The sequence below is a fragment of the Manacus vitellinus genome, unplaced genomic scaffold, assembly GCF_001715985.3.
Source record: "Manacus vitellinus isolate BGI_N305 unplaced genomic scaffold, ASM171598v3 scaffold_19_pilon, whole genome shotgun sequence".
NCBI classification, from domain to species: Eukaryota; Metazoa; Chordata; class Aves; order Passeriformes; family Pipridae; genus Manacus; species Manacus vitellinus.
The window spans coordinates 11,579,939-11,597,360 of NW_021939395.1; the positions used below are offsets into that span (position 1 = coordinate 11,579,939).

General features: G+C 47.6%; 1 protein-coding gene across 3 annotated transcripts in view; it reads right to left on the reverse strand.

Moving 5' to 3' along the window:
• The window catches only part of ARHGEF6 (Rac/Cdc42 guanine nucleotide exchange factor 6), a 40,404-nt gene that overhangs the window by 21,977 nt on the left and 1,005 nt on the right, over positions 1 to 17,422 (reverse strand). For 2 of the 3 annotated variants that reach the window (XM_018070790.1, XM_008930726.2), the window contains exons 2-6: positions 17,137 to 17,220; positions 9,125 to 9,209; positions 4,202 to 4,329; positions 3,583 to 3,784; positions 882 to 952 (exon numbers count right to left, since the gene is read on the reverse strand). In XM_018070790.1, coding sequence (XP_017926279.1) covers positions 882 to 952; positions 3,583 to 3,784; positions 4,202 to 4,329; positions 9,125 to 9,209; positions 17,137 to 17,220 — 570 coding nt within the window. Of the gene's footprint in view, positions 1 to 881; positions 953 to 3,582; positions 3,785 to 4,201; positions 4,330 to 9,124; positions 9,210 to 10,783; positions 10,802 to 17,136; positions 17,221 to 17,422 lie in introns of those variants that run through there. The other variant, XM_018070792.1, reaches the window with a different exon arrangement.

The window sequence follows — 17,422 nt, forward strand, 5'->3', positions numbered from 1 at the left end:
GGCAGGAAAACCCAGTGCCTGCACCCTCCCAGTCAGCACTCCAGTTTCTCAGTGTGGATGAGCTTTGGAGACAGTGGAGGTGGTTCCCAGCTCTCTGGACATACTGTTACTGCTTTGCTTTGCTTGAAATATATTTAGACATGCTGATGAGCATGATTTAGCTCCAGCACTGAGAGCCAGGGATGCTCACATGCAGGCATCTTCACTCTCTTACACCACAGGGTTTACTCCAGCCTGGACACAGGGGGAAGGCACCTGCCCCACCTTTACCAGACCTCCTCACTCTGGCAGCAAGATGTAGAGGAGGTGATGTTTCCCCAGCCCTTCTATAGCCACAGTTCATGGCCTGGCAGGCTGTGAACCTGCTCCAAAGCTGAGCAAGTTACAACCAGGCTGTGAGCTGCAGTGGCTGCCTGTTCTCCAAGGGCTGCAGCTGCTGGCAGAGGCACAGGGCAGGCAGCTCGGGGTGTAACATCTCCAGCCAAACCCAAGAAAGGGATCAGAGCCATAATTTGGCTTGCTTACACCATGACACTATCTCCCCATCTTTATCAACGGGAGATAGTCCCAGTCCATGGTAAGGACTGGACCAAAGACATTGTGCCTTGTTCCCCCACACTGATCTCAAAGCTGCCACCTCTGCTGAACTATCTCAGTCACCCACTTCAAGTCTCTCCTTTTGACATCTTGCAGAAACTTACATTTGTGGTTTATTGTCTCGACAGCCTTGAATCAAGGGAATGGAAACAGCTGCATTTAAACACAGAGTCACATCCCCGATTGTTACAAATTGCTTCAATGATTTTTAAGGGAAGAAGCCAGTTCAGAAGATTAATAACATGCTACTTATTAAAATGTATGATCAGCACTTTAAAACTTACCACAGGGTAATAATTCTTTGTCAGCTGAGTGCTTTCGAGTCCTTTTAATGCTTTGGGAGAGAGTGGTTTATCTGTACAAAAAAAAATACATCAATAAATTACAATGCACAGCTCTCATTATTCCAGGAGGAAAAGACACTGCCACATCATGTCCAGCAGACAGAACTTCATCCCTGTGAACACAAAACTTCAATTGCAGAGTTTGTTTCCCTGCTTCATAAAAGCTAGGATCAAACCAGAGGCATGCATGACGCTGACAGGGGCTGAGCGAGTCACACCAGAAGCTCTGTGCAGCCTCTGCCAACCAACTTACAGGTTTGCTCCAAAATCCCTGGCAGCAGCCCAGTGTCTGGCACTGTTTGGAACTACAGCGTGACTTCACCTGGCCCACAAAATTTGGGTTTTAAAACTGTGTGTCTGTAAGAAACGACGGTAACCGTGCTTTGTTCCAGGTGATTCACAAGGCACTTGAAGCCAACCCCGATCAATATGCTGAACTGTGATCGCTGCAGTCACTGGTGATGCAAAATCCTTCTCTGAATGAAGGTAGATTTCAATGAAAAGCTCCCACAAACCTGGAAGTCAATTCTCAATTGGCATTTGCTAAATCCCTGTGGATGCTTCCAGCACGGTATGTGCGCACGCACACACACACACACACACACACACACACACACACACACACACACAAGTCCCTGCTCTGTTTTTCCTTCACTAGAGAAGCCCATTCCCTGCCAGCAGCATAGTTTTCCCAGCTCTCCCAGAACCACAGTGGCACCATTATCCCCTCTGGACTAGGCTGTCCAGGTTAGGCAAGGCTGCCCAGCCCTGGCCACGCTGCACACCTCCTACTGAAACCCCTCTGTGCCCTGCAGAGCAGCCAGGCTCTCCTGTCTCCCTGCACTCACTCACAGAAGGCAATTACTTTCACACCGATAGCAGGGGAGAAGCTTGATATTGATAAATTTAGCCCCTGGAAGCTGCAGCTTGATGTACTGTCTAATTATTGCTCTTGTAGTGCTTCCTGTCACTTCCAGCCAGGAGCTCCGTGCCTCATCTAGAGACTCAGAGGAGCTTTCCTCCACACAGATAGCTAATTCCACCCAAAGGGCACATTTAGGACACAGTGGAGGTACAGATACTGCTGAAAAACAAGTAACTCCATTTAGAGTGATAAGTCTCACACTGTGGAGGTGAGGAAAGCAGCTCCCCCCCCCGGCAGTGCTCCTGGGGACGGTTCACTGATAAGTCTCTGCATATATCACTTGGAATATGGCCACATTTCCTGAGCATGCAGACACCAGGGGAATGAACCCTCCTTCCATGTGAAATGGATGCTGGAGAGAGGATTTGGAGAGAAAAGCTCTGTAGATGTAAAAATCTGATGGGCTCTCACATCAGGATCTGTGGGAGACTTGCCCTTCAGTGAGGTGCTGTTATTTCATGCAGCTCCCATCTGATTTTCCCCATAGGACTGAAGTTTGCTTTCCTTTGTTTAAAACATCTCTCTTCTCCCTTCACTAAGTTAATTAGCAATTCCTGGGTTGTGCCAGACAAGCCTTCAATCCCTGCTGCAACGTCCTGCTCTAGCTCAGACATCATTTCCCAGAGGGAAACAATGGAAGATGAGATAGTCTAACAATGATTTTTTCATTTAGAATTAAACAAAAACTGACCTAATTCTGAGCACTCAATCATTAATTTTTTTCTTCCCTCCTTTGTTTGTTTTTTTTTTTTTTTTTTTTTTTTTGCAAGTGTGGGAGCAAGGATGTCTAATGGGGGCTGCACATTTTGCAGTTCTTTGCAGACCACTGCTGGCATCTCAGTGTTTGAGGTCAGGGCTGACCCTGAACCATAAAACCAGCACCAAGCACACAACTGGTCTCTGTCCAGGGTAAGTCCTCAAGGCACATTAAAGAATTAAGTTGCTTTTTGTAAAAAAACAGTTTACTGTCACACCATGGTCTCTGAAGAACAACAGGCTGAGCTACTTGAATGGATGTGTAACACCACGGGGCACTTGGCCAAGGTCTTCATGTCATCCCCCCCCCTGCCTGGGTATGATCACATCCCAGAAAATGTTAAGGACACTCAAGACAAAGCTCAATAAAGGCAGATGTCATCAGATGGATCGTACCCTCCCTATTCCTTTCTCAGTATCGCAGCAGAAGAGGCATCAGGGGCAAAATGTACCCTGAGGAATCAGCCACCACTATGGACAAAACCAGGCACTGTTCCCTGTGGCCATGCAGTTTTTGTTGGATTGCACACCACAATGGTGAGCATCCCTTCCAGTGCTGCCAGAAATGGCAGGATCAAACACAAACACATCGCCTGACCGAGGTCTCTAACAAAATGCTAATTCTGTGCTCAGACACTGGAACGACCTGACAGCTCCTCAGAACAAAGGGGAACCAAGCAACTGGTCAGCCTCATCCTCTGGCAACATCCCTGCTTCCGTGCTGATGGGGCTTGGGGGAGCAGCAGAAAGGCACGATGCACTGGGAAGAGGCTGAAGCAGCTCTCAAACAACTCATCCAAAAGGCTTTACCCTTCCGGCCTCATTCATCCTTCCATTAGCCCGGCTGCTGTAAGAACACAAATGGTCCTTAATAAATAGCAGCAATTTCCCAAAGGCACAAGGGTCCTCACTGCATTATACTGCTGTCATTCAATCAGCCCTTGAAAGCAATTTGCTTACCGGTGGATTTGATTTCTCTGACGTAGTTGCTTGGGAACCAGCCTGTTTTTCCATTCAAGGTCCCTTCCCACCAGCCCCCTTCTTCAACCCGGGTGACATAAATAATGTCTCCTTTGTTAACGGAGAGTTCATCCTCATTGGTCTGCTTAAAATTGAACCTGGCCTTTACCACCAGCTGATGACTGCCATTCTCGGTCATCTCCTAAGGAGAGAAGCATGGAAAAACATCAGTAAATCCTCCAAAAAGGCAGAAACCACTAGGACAAGCCATTGTTCTTCTTTGTTGTGACAGCTGTTTTTTCAGTATTGCTCTGTATAACAAGCAATAATGTCTTGCTGTTGTGTAAACACTCCCTCCAGAGGACCACAAGGTCCCTCCCAAGCATTAATTTAGTTTCCCAGTTCAATGGATGGCAGATAAGAATCGCTCTCCTCATGTCACACAGAGGAGCACTGTGGTTTGGAGAAGCTGCAAGACTCCCTCCAGCCGAGGCAGCAAAGCCGTGATGGAGATCAGGGGAGAAAAAGCTCCTCTGCTGTTCTTGACCCAGAGGTACCACTCATACCCCTCTACTCCCACAGCCATCAACCCCATAATCAGATGTTAAACAAGGGATACCACAGGCTTGGATTGCCTCCGTAACACCCTCGCTGACTGTGAAGTTGTGCCGTTGGACTCAGTCTGGGGGTCTCCAGCCGCGGAGCTACGAGACGACAGATGTGAACATGGCCCTTTGGGTGGCTGATCTGGTGAAAAGAAACAACATCTGAGTTTTACCCAACTGTCCACCACCCCTCCACATCACAGCAAAGCAAAGAGTAAAGCCTGTAAAGAAAACAACAGGGTACAACAGCTGAAAGAGCAAGACGGTATCTCCAGCGTGGGTACTGCCAGTCAACAGCAAGGATGTTCTTCTGGGTTGGGATAACCCTTCCATCAGGGAAGAAGTTGAATTCCATCCTGAGACACTCCTAGGTTGTGCCAGCCACACATCCAATTGCAGGTTTTCTTTTAAATCCCCCTTAAAACTGTAGAAAAGTAGAATAATACTCAGCCCAATGATGCCCAACTGGGAATGTTTCTGGGATCCAAGTAAGCACTGTTGAAGGTGTGTCACAGTTTAGCTCTCAAGTGCTCTTAGGTCACCTCTGCAGCTGCAGCGTGGGCTGTCCCACTGAGTGGGGAAGAATGCTGAACAGCTGGTCAACACAATCGCTTCTCTATTTAGAGGAGTCCTTCTGGGTTCATTATCCAGCTGAAACAGCCTAGGCACTATTTTGATTACTGTTCATGGACTGTTGCCATTAGCCATGTGAGAGAGTGATTCAAGCCACACTGAGGAAGGACAGGAGTGTCACCCCCAGGAGATGGACAGCCCATGGAAAGGCTCAGATTATCCCAGCAGCTCTTGGAGTTGCCTCCTTCACACACTCAAAGCTCCTTGCTTTGCAAACCAGTCTCCAGGCTTGCTCCTGCCCCCACCTGCCTGATGCTGGAGGCAATGCTGCTGCTCTGACACATCTGTTTTTATGATTAGTGATTTGTTTCTATATTAATACATGAAAAGTCGCCAGAGGGTAAAAAATTTCCTGGTCACAACTATGCAGAGGCTGAGTCAGTGTCCTTTGTCACTAAGAGAAGTTTCAGCTCCTGCAGGACCTGGCAGTGCTCAACCCCAGACTCCTGCTTGATGCTGCAGAGGGGTAAAACCATGGCATTCAAGCCACCCAGTAATTTCCAGTACTTCTCTGCTACTGTACCCCACACCACACTGTGGGACACGACTCAGATCACCTTCTTTCTATGTGCTGTGGTGGTCAAAAAATGCAACAGCAGATATTAGCATTCCAGTAAACTGTGAAGGACTTTTAAGATGCGCCTTATAGCTTTGCTTCAGATTTTAAAACATTTCTGTGTTCCAGAGCTGCTGGTTTCCACCTGCAGTGTGGACCTACCATGTCCATGGACCTCAAAAGCAGGACAGACAAAAGCAGTCTGCAGGAATCACTGTGCTGGGTGTGCAAATCCCTGGGTCACGTTTGGAGCTCTTCCTTGAAAATGCTGCAAGAGGAGAGGGTGATCCAGCCACCAAGTGTGCACAGGAATAAGAAAACATAAACTCTAAGGCTGCTGTTCCCCCATTCTCCTCCTGTCTGAATGTCAACATGGAAAACTCATTCCGAAGGGGAAGTTTGGTGGGAGTTACAGGAACTCAGCTGGGCTTTTATTCTCCCCAGAGGATTTTTGTTTCAATAGGAAAACACCTCATCCTTAGACTGGACCTGGAGCAACACAAACTGTGAGCTCTTGGGGAAAGGACTTGCTTTGTCTCTCTCCAACCCCTTGCACAGTGGGGACCAGGTCTGTGACTATGACTTCCAGGTGCTGCTGCCTTACAACCCCCAGCCATGCCATACCCACACTCCAGTCTGCCCAGTCCGTGCTCTAGCGATGGACAACATCCATGATAAATCCTGTGTGCTGTCAGTGAGTCAGTTTTCTCTTTTGCCCTGCTCGTTACACAACTGCCTTATGACCACATGGTGAATTCCCAACTCCCTGGGCTGCAGCAACAGCAAAACCCCTCCACATGGAAAACCCACTTTGCCAACAGAGTGGGTTTTTCTCTCTGAAGCATCCCGGGATTTGAGCAGGAGTGGTTTTGGCTGCTCCTGGCGACTCACTGGCCAGAGGGGTGGCTGGCTGCCAGCCTGAGATGTTCTTCCCCTGATTCCTTCTGGAAAGGGAGGGCGTAAACCACAAGTCCAGACTTCGCTTGTTCAAGTCATCAGCCACAGTCCCACGGAAATGACTCGGTTACTGTAGATTTTATGCTTCTCCCTGCCCCTCCCAATCTTCCAAAGCTTTTATAAATATCTGCAGCAACCTAGAAACAAATGTAAAACTGACTTTGACAGTTTGGCAGGGAAGTGTATCATTTATATTGCATCATGACAGTGTCCTATTTTATGCCTGGTCCAGCTTGGAACGCTGCTGCCATATGTTGCTTAAACTATGGTTAAAATAGCTGGGTTTTCTGCTCACATTCCTACACTACTTTTGGCAGATGAGCCTTGTCTGATCCAGCACAGCTGGTTTTCCTCCCCTGCCCTCTCTTGCAGATAAAAGCATCAAGCTCTGTATTGCTGTGTTTTGATGGACAGCTGCTGAACTACGAGTTTATCGGCTACAAACGATGCCTCCAGTTATTTGCATAACAAGATCCACGAACACACAAGGATTTGGACTTCAAATGGATGCTCAGAAACACATTCCCACGGCGTTTCCTTAGCTGACACCTACTCCCCTCTGCCTCTGACGAGGGTGTTGGGATGCAGCAGCGCTGCGAGTGCCGGGATGTGCAGGCATGCCAGAGCCTTGGCCATGGCAGGAACTGCAGTAGCCAGCACCAGGCTTGTCCTGATGCTCCATTCAGCCCTTGGCCTCTGACGAGACGGACAAACCGGACCATCTGCAGTGGCGGTTTGTAGGACACAGACTCCTGCTCCTCAGGAACTCGGCCAAGCCACCAGAAAGCAAACGTTTTAGACATGTATTTATTTTACCCTGTACTTTTCCCAAGGGTGCTCTCTGCCTGAGCAGCTAATTATATCGCAGGCATTGCGCTTTTTAACATTTCGACAGAGAAAGCATATGTTCAAACAGATGTTTGCCATGAAACCAGGAGAATCCCAGCTTCCCTGTAACCCTGTCAGTAACATATGACTGGAACTATTTCCTAGAAGCCCTGCCTTGGGCTGAGTTGGGACATGGGGGGCTGCAGAAATGCAGCTGGGGCTGCAAATAAGGGGACTTTCTGAGAATGGCACAGTGGCCTTGCCATCCCATCAGCACACACCCATCACACCCCTCTGGTCCAGCAACAGGCAAGCACAGAGGCAGGAAAGCTTCTCATTCTCTTTGCTTTCAGAATAATAAAGCAACTGTCGATCACAACAGCAGCACTTGCAAAGGTTGCTCCCGGTCGAGGTAACCTACATTTTATATCCCCATCACACTGAACTGCAAGAGCTTCCACACAGGGTCACAGGGTGCTGTGGGAAATGGAGCGGTGGGAGGCTGTGAGAGATGCTGAGGCTGGGAGGAGATGATGTGCTGAGGCCAGATTACCATTCCCAGACTTCTAGGGAATGAGCCGTGGGCAGAGCCGAGTGCTGGCTGCAGAATGGCAGCCTAAGAACCTGAATTTCTTCAGAGCAGCATTACACACACTTATCTGTGTGTACAAGTCATATGTGTGTGTGTACATATAAATACTACTATTATTATACATTATATATTATTACTATACACATATTATTACCTATGTTGATGTACAATACATGCATGATAGTTTATACAATAGTTTATATAATGTATAAATATAGTATTTTTATATATATGATTTTATAAAGCCTTGCATCAGAACAGAAAAGAGGAAAAAAGCAGGAGAGGGTCTACTCCCAGCAAAGAGTTTGTTTCACTGAACACCTGAGCAGTTTCTGTACTAGCAAAAAAGAATCCAAAAGCAAAAACTCACTTGAAAGAGAAGTAAAATAAGAGAGCAAAACAAACCAAAAGTAGTCAAAATGCAGTAAGCAAAGAGGAAAACCTTCCCATGAGAGGAAAATAATGATTTTGAATTCTCCTCTCTTAAATCACCTAAAATGGGACCTGCAACAGGGAAACTGAACTCTTCTCCTAGGGCTGGACTTCAGTGGGTGTGCAGGACTCTGTCCCAGTCCACCTGTATGACAGGGGGCTATAAATGCTTTCCACCTTCATGCAGATCTGTTCCTCATCCCCTCAGAATGAAGGTATTTTCACCTCTTCCCCAGAGCAGCACACTGCCATTGTCCCCCCCACTGAACTTCTCCTTTCACAGCCTGTGTGACTGAGTATCAGTTTAAAGCAGCCTGCAGGGAACAGCTACACATCTGGGATGGAAACAAGATCAGCTGATTTGTTTTGCTTCAGCAGCCTACTCCTGCTCCCAGGGATGCAGGACAAGCTATCAGCTTGATTTCCAGATCCAGGAGCCTACTCTATGGAACCCGGGAGAGGAGAGAGAGAAAAACATCAATACAATTGACTGAGCAACTGGCAACAACGTTTGTTTTGACATTCAGTAAAGATATTATGCAGATGGAGCTGTTTTTCTCTTCGGCTTTAAAACACACTATTTAAAATCTGATATTTGCATTTTGGGAGGTGCATGCTCATTTACATTGAGGCTCCCTTACAATGACCTACTTTGAAGTCCCTTAATACTGTCAAAACTGAGCAGAGGTCCCGCAGTGCAAAGTGATAATCGAGCTCTGCAGAGTGCACACAGCACCTGTGAAACACCACATTTAAACACAGAGTTGGTAGAAGCATGAAATGCCAATCCCACCATCCACCATCAGGCATCAGTGCTGGCAGAACAATTTGCCAAGAAATCATCATAAACTAGGAATTAGCAAAAAAATAAAAACCAGCCCTGCACACACACGAGAAAGAATTTGAAAGGATGACAGAAAAAAAACCCTTTTCTCTTACCTTCAGTAGCTTTATTTATAGCTGTTAATGTGCTCAGGACCTTGGAGAACTGGTCTCCGGTGTACAAGTCATGTGGATCAAACACCTGTGAAAGAGGAACTTGGTCAGTTGAGCCCAAAACATCTCACTCTGGCTGCCTGAGCCACCCACGCTGCTGGAGGATGACAGTGAAGATTAGGCAGCCCGTGTGTCTCTGCAGGGAAAGGGTGATTATTCAGGGCTGACAAGTCCCATTTCCTTTACAGCCAGAGAATTCCTGGGGCATCGCTGCGTGGGAAGGGCAGGGGGACCCGGCAGCATTCGGAGTATAATGCCAGGGACAGGGAAGGAAGGAACTGGTGCTGTCTGCAGAGCAGGGACTCCTCTGACAATCACCGAGAAGGTTATTGCTGGCCTTGGGGGAAGGAAAGATTTTGTTGCTATTTTTGTTATCGAAAGCTGAAGAGATTGAGGCTGTACATACAGATCTATGTATAAACACACACATATTTTCCACAGTAGGATTAACACACAATTTTCTGCTACTGCAATATGGCATATATAGAACATTTACACATTTCTACAGGAAGCCAAAACCAGCTATTTTATATACAAAAATTCCACCCTAAATAATTTGGTGTTGCTAAGCTTCAAAGCAAAACAGAAATACAGAGTTATCAAGGGCTTATTTTCCATGACTGATAGCCTGGACCTAGTACACTGAGCCCTTCAGAAATCACCACCAGCACAGTGAGGGGCATCCCGAGTTTCCAAAACACTGCAATCCCCTCTAACACCTGAGAAATGCCCTCAACTTCACGCAGACTGTACAAATCCTACCATTAAGGAAGCAAATATAAGAGATACAAAAAGTCCCTGTTAATGGTACCACCATAGCACCATCTGCTAATCCCCAAATACATGTTGTCTTGCAGATGGAGACCACAGATACACAAATCCAATGAACACGGAAGATGATTTTAAAGCTGTCCTGGCAGACACCATCTAATTAGAAACATTTCCAATGCACTAAAGAGTGTATCCTGCTAAATAAGGACACAAGTCTTAATTACCTTTAGGGTAATTCAAACTGCCCTTTAAAATGGCCCTTTCTTGCTTTCCACATATAGCTTCTTGAGTACGCTTGTCATATTTCAAACAGGAAAGGGACTGGCCTCTTCCACAGCCCTGGATGCTCACGGCATCTCCTCCTCTCGACAGACACACCAGTGCAGCACCAAAGTCCAACTCAGGCAGCACAAACACTGCTCTTTGTTGAGAATATATTCTAAAATTGAGTCAGCCACTCAACACCAGGAAGAAGCCTTTACCCAGAAGAAATTCAATCCACGCTCAGAGGGGGAACAACCTTGTGTCACCACAAACATTAATACCAGTAGCTCCGCAGCTTCGACCATGTCCACTGCTCTGCACACTTTGGGGACACCCCCACCTACCTTGGGCTGGTTTTAAGCTGATCTGTCACCTGCACTTGCTTGGGTTTGCTCCTTTGGACCACGCAGACCCCATCCCCTCTGCCAGCTGGTGCGTGAACTAGTTTTGCTGCCCTGCAATTGCAGGCAGTGCTATCTGAGCATCGCCTCCAGCCCTGAGCAGCAACAAATGTTTGTGTCGCCACGGAAAGGGAGACGGTAATGGAGTGCCCCGGCGTGCACTGACCCGGCTGGCAGCTGCTGGAGGATGCGATGTTACAGTTGCACAGGAGGAAAGTAAACAGCCGGGGTGGGATGTTTGCGTGCATCTCTCTGGTGTGTCATTTTCTCAGTCATACCCTTTTTCTTCCACTTCGGTAATTCCAGAAAAACAAGTCCTGCCTTGAATGAAGGGCTTTTTTTTTTTTTTCCTAAGGACCAAAGTAGTACAATACATCCTGAATCCTTCACTGCACAGAATAATGCTGTAAGTTCAGAGTCATCAGGCTGACAAAGTCCACGGAGAAACGGTGGGGAGAAGGATATGCAAAAAATTCGAGAACAAAAGCAAGCAAAAACATGGAGAAACTGTCTGGAACAGCTACTGTGTAACAAAGACAATGTGGAAAACTCTTCTGGATCAGCTACTGTAATGTAAATATATTCTACAGCTTGTTCACAAATAAATTCAGTGTACAGAAAGGTCCTCATTTACGAGCTAAAAATTACTTTTTCCAGCAAAATCCATCCATAATTCCATTCCTAACTAAAAGACAAGCTGCACCTACAAGAGAAATAAAGGGAGAAAAGCCTTTTTTTGCTTTTAACTCATGGAAGATCTGGTGGATGTAAGTAAAACCGCGTTTAAATCTACGTCTGTCATCTGAAGATCTCCATTAAAATGCGTTCCCGACTTTCAGAATCCCAGACCGCAGCTCCCCTCGGTGAAACGCTCCGGCTGCTCCGTCGGGAATCGCACCGGGAGAGGGAAGCCCTGCACTGCCGCACCGCCAGCGCTCCGCCAAAGGCAGCGGCGGGGCGACAGGCGCCGTGCTCCGCGACCAGTAACAATCACCCCATCGGGAAAGGGCAGAAAAACCAACCCGCCGGCAGCCAGCAAATTACAGCACCCAAAATCCCGGTCTCGCATGGGAGTGCATAAAAGTTCGGGAAGCCGGCTGTTTTTCGAGCCCGAGCCTCACACAGTCAGACAAAACCCGGCAAACCGCATCTGGTGCCAGCCCGGAGCCCGCACGACTCCCCGGCGGGAGGAGCCGGACCGAGCCGAGCCTCGTCCCAGCCCCTCCGGCGCCGGCAGCGGCGCTCGGGCTGCCGCTGGCCCCGGCTGCTCCCGACAACCTTGCCCGTGCGTTCCGCGAGCCGGAGCTCCCCGCGTCACCGCCCCGAGGAGCCAGCACCCACGGCACGGGGAATCGGCACGGCACGACCACGAACGGCACGCAGGACGTAACCGCTGCTGTCCCCCCGATCGCCGGAGCAGGAGCCCCGGCGCCGGCACCGCGCTGCCTTCACCCCCTCCAGCCGCGACACCCGCGGGATAACACCTTCCTGGAGCTGCCCGGGACACCCCGGGCTGAGCCCCCGCCCGACGGACGCGCTCGTACTCACGGCGCGGGGCCGGCGGGCGCGCAGCCCGGGCATGGCCGCGGCGGCCTGCTGACGCAGCGCTGCGCTCTGACCCGACCATCGCGGCGGGGAAGGAAGGAAGAAACGGAAGGCGAAGTACAGCAAGGCCGCCGCCCCGCTCCCCCCGCTCCCGGGCGATCGGACCCGCGGGCCCTGCGCCGCAGCTCCCTCCCGCCGCGGCGGGAGAGGGAGAAACAGAGCAAAGGCGAAAGATGGGAAGGGAAGAAGGGAAAGGCCGGGGAAAGGGAAAAGAGAAAGGGTAAAAGTAAATCAGGGAAGAGAAGAGAGGGGGAAAGGGGGAGGGATAGGAGAAGAGTGGATTAGGAAAGAGGAGTAAGATAAAAGAAAGAAAAGGAAGTGATAAAAAGGAGACGAAAAAGGAGAGGAGAGAGGAGAAAACGGAAGGAGGAAAGGAAAAAAGAAAGGGAAAAGCAGAAAGGGGGGAAGAAAGGGAAAACAGGGAAAAAAGGAAAGGAAAAGGAAAATTAAAAAGGACAGGGAAAATGAGGGGGAAAGGATGGGACAAGGAAAGAATATCCAGGCTATTGAAACAGTAATTGCAGCAGGTTTGCAGCACTGGGAAAAGAAAAGCTGCAGAAGGGCCCATGGATGAGGCACCGTTCAGTTTGAGGCAGTGAATGCTCGGAGACGGCATGTCCTCGCCACGGCGCCTCTGCTGCCTGTGCCCATCTGTTTGGGGAACATTCTCCTGCAGGGAACATGAAAATCCCCAGACGCCTCAGCACACCAGCGGGCTGCAGCATGAACAGGGAATGGAGCACTGCACTGACATCCCTGGTGAAGCCTGGCCATAGATCCCAACTCCATGCAGGGACACGGGGGTCAGGGACACACCCCACACCTGGACCTGGGGGTCTCTGGGACATTGGGTCACTCTGAGAGTTCAGACAGACCCATTTCCCAGTGCTTGTGCTGGTCGCTGCTGGCCAGGAGCTCTCACTTCTGATGTTATCCACCTGGGAAAGGTAATGCTGCTTTGGAGTGAAGCCAAAGGACAGCAGGTTTTTGGGAGAGCATGGATGGATGGGGAGCCAAGAGGGTGATGACTTTTTATCTGCTCTCCCACACCCTCAGTCCAGGTACTCAGTTTGGTGAAGGTTGCAAGCACCTCCAAGAGCAGAAATAGCCTCTGTGCTGCCCACGAAGGCAACAACCCACTGCAGGCTCTATGATTGTTTGGGCCAGGTTTAATCCAGCTATTGATTTATCAGGCAGATACCATTCTTAGCTCACAAAATTCAGCACCTTGCCAGAAGTTTTGTGGTGTTAGCAATAAAATTCTGCTGCTGAATGAAGATCTTGTGCTTCTTCAGCAGCAAATGATGCTTAGCTACTGAGCTGCTGTTACATGCACGCTGATGTCAAGAGCAAAAGCAAACAGTTCTCATTTGTGTCCTCAAGAAAAAGCTAGGCCAGGAGCTTTCTATGATTTTTCTCTTTCCTCGTGATCTTTTCCCTGTCTTCTACACTAGACTCCACGTGGTCATCAGGACAGAATCTTTTGCCTTCCGCTTTTCACCTCAACCCACTTGCATCCAGTTGGCACTGCCTGAGCAGTACTCACTGGACTAGCTCTTGAGTCAGATACACAGCTCAGAGGTTGAAGCCAAAGTGTAAATTAAACACAGATTATCTGCACTGTTCCTCAGTCCAAACCATGGAAGAATCCTTTAAGGACATTTAAACTCCAGAGAGGTGCCCATGTGCTTTGCCTAGTCTTCTGGCTCAGCAGAGCTGGATTAACAGACATTCTCATAATTTAGATTAAATTCTAGCACTGAAAAGCAGTTGAAAAATTTTGGACACGATTTCATTGTGTCATCTCATTACAGCACTTGCCTGGTTAGAAGAAGGTGGTGATTCCCCTGCTTGCCTTCTCTTTTAGGACTAACACAAGTGAAACAGCAAATGTTTGGAGGCTTGGGCTGGAGTGAAGCTAAGGAGAGTTTGGTTATTTACACCCTGCCACGAGTTGGATTCTTCCAGCTCACACCACCAGCCTGTAGAACTCCTTCAACTTAATGGAGCCAACTCAAAACAGGAAGGTCACACAGTGTCCTTCTTCCCCTATGTCCAAGTGTCCACTATGTCCAAATGTTTCACTGCTCCTGTAAAACGGGCGAAGTTGCTGTTTGCCTCTCTGTGTCTTTCTTCCACTTCCTAAGATTGAGTTACCAGGACAACAAAGAAGGGTGGGAGGGAAGTGCATATGTGTACCTCTTTGCATTCCCTCCTACTGGAAGAGACTGGCAAGCAGTATCTGTTCAGTGGAAGGTGAGACTTGGGTTTCAACTAAAAACTGCTGAAAACCTTACTTTCCACACTGACCACCTTCCCTGCATGCCAGCAATGCCCAGTGAAGTGGTGTGTATTCAGTTCCAAACAACAAAAAAATAAAAGTTGAAGGCAGAGCATGAAGGTAGCCACTGCTTTGGCAAAGTACAATAAAGCCACGGGATGATAGGATGGGATGCTAATATCATGTTTGAGATTCCCCAGGATGAGGCTGTTCTGTATAAGTCAGCATCCAGGGGAGAAGTTGTGAGTTCTCAGTTTCCTCAGAACATCCTCTTTTGCTCACATCTGCAACAGGAACAGAATCTTTGACCTTAACATGCACTTGTCAGTCTCAAGAGAGGAGAAGTGGCTCAGGTCCAGTCCCAGGCTACTTCTTCATATCTGAGGAGTGAGAGTTTCCTATGGTATTTGGAGAGGGGCAGAACTGGAGAGAATCAGCAGGGTTTTATTGTCAAATCCAAGGTTTGGGTAAGCAGCAGGATGGCTGTCAGGGAATTCGAATGTATTAAGCCAAGATCTTTCCTGATGTTACTCTTTTCTCAGGCTAGGTTGCTGGAGCAGAAATGATTCCCTATCTTATGCTCATCATCCTTAGATGTAATACCCAATCTCTGCAACTTCAGTGCTGATAGATCTTGGAAGCAGAAGGTTCCCTGCCTGTTCTGATACTCCAGACTTGCTTCCAGAGTAAATGTGCTGCAGAGAACCCCCCTCTGAAGGGCAGTGGCCCTTCCCAAGGCAAACTAGGGATCAGGCATGAGGGAGGAACACCTGTAGGTATCCTGCTTAGAGGCCCCTTGCCAAGGGGGTCCAAACAGGGCAGCTTTTAGAAGGAACAGATGGCGGAGGGTTTTCCTGTCTCCTCCTGCTTTGCCTGCAGAGGACTCAGAAAACCTGGCAATACAGAAGAGTCAGAAGGAAGCATAAGCACTCTGCCTGTGCCATGTCTTGCCCACCATCTCAGCTGTCCTACCTCAAGCCTTCCTCTGCCTGAGGCTACAGAGAGGAGCCAGGAAAAAGCAAAATTCCTGTCTTCACTTGGCATTCTAATATGACAGTATTTTGGGGGGGGGAAGATGAAATTGTTTTCATTTCACTGCAAAATTTAAACTTGAGCTCGAGAGATTTGAGCTTTTATTCAGTTTTTGAGGTTTCCTCTGACAGCAAACAAGACAGGGGCAACCACATGAGTGTGAAGGAAAAACTCACTAATGGCTCAGAATATTTCAAAGATGAAGTAGGTTATAAATCAGAAGAAAAAAAGAAGTCAGAAACCTTTAATTTATTAAAGCCAAGGAAGAAAATGCATGTGGAGGATCAGAGCAACACCTAGAGCTGGACACATAATGCTGCTAGTTCTGTGTATCTGAAAATTGTGGAGTGTAAGTGCAATATTGCAAAATGGACTCTCAAAACTATGAGATGTTACAGCACAGCAGTTGAGGACTGTTCCCTTGTCCTGTGTTTTAGCTCTTTAAAATTCCTTTTTTAAAAATATTTTCCACCACAGCCATTTTATGATTAGTTTGCAAATAGAAAAATAAACTCTCAGAAAAATGGAGGAAATCACATGGTCAATACCAGAGGACTGGCAACAACTGATTTTGGATGTGATAGGCCTTCAGGGATTCTATATATATCTGCACTTAAAACTGGGCTGCTGCAGCAGGCTCGAGAAATGCATTACTGGGAAACAACAGGCTAGGGAGACACTCCTGGAATGAGCACATTCCCATGCTGGTTAGCTAAAAACCTCTGAAGAGAAGAAAGGCTCTTTGCTTTAGACCTTCAAAGAAAAAATGCAGGAACAGAGCTACTGTGGGATGGACTTTTCTCACAGTGGTGCATGAGTATTCTGTGTAATGCCCAAGGATGCTGTCCCTGCTTCTGGCAGAATTTGTATTCAGAATATAGTTTTTCCCACAACCTTGAGCATATTTCACACAAGATGATTCTTAGTTACAGGTTTCTTTTTTACTGCAGGAATTTAAGTGTGATACAAAAGTCTTTAAATTTCAAGTCTATAGGCAAACAGTAAAAAATTTGATGGCAAAATTAGCTGAACTCTGAAGTGATTCATGTAGACTGATCTTGCAAACACGAGCTGTGCTTAAGCATAAGAATCAGCATAGACAGGATTAGGAATAGCCATTGAAAAGGTGTCTTTTCATTTCGTTAGGACTGTTTTTACGTGTAAGGAACAATTTATTATGTGTTTGGCAGAATCTCACACAACAGTTGCAAGGGGATGAAAAAATACTGCAGTATTGAGTATTTCACCCTTCTATTAAAGCAAGGCTAAAATCTGCAATTCCTTCCCTCTAATAATGAAAAAAACCCTACATAAAGAGGTCCAGGTTTAAGTCTGTTTAGACAGACCTCCTGTTATTGCTGCATGTATGTCTGCTTGAGCATTTAGGTTTGTCTCAAAAGACAAGAAGGAATCTGTTAAGCTCAATGAACTCTGTTTCCAAATTCTCCAAACAGAATATTAAACTACCCATGCTTTGATTTACATTATTAATACAAAAGATGAGGAATGGATACTGACTTAGTCCCTCTGATATCTGGCTCCCTTTCCCAAGGCTGATCAAACAGTCAAGACAACAGAAGAAAGGACCCAAGCTGACTTACCTCCACTTTCAGGAGTGCGCAGCCTTTCAAGAACTCTTGAATATTACTGATGCAATCTGCTTCATTTTTAGGCTCCAGGCAATACTAAAGAAAGAAAACCCACTGAGCTCATTGCATTACCTCCCGTGTCGCCTGTGTGGAGAGGGCCTGCATGAATATTGACATGTGCGTTTTATACTGAATTAGGGAAGCTTCTTCAGGGGGCGGGAGGGGGTGGCAGGCAAGCTGTCGAAGCAGGAAGAAAGCCACTGGAGGAAGTGATGAATACATCGAAATGGTCGGCATC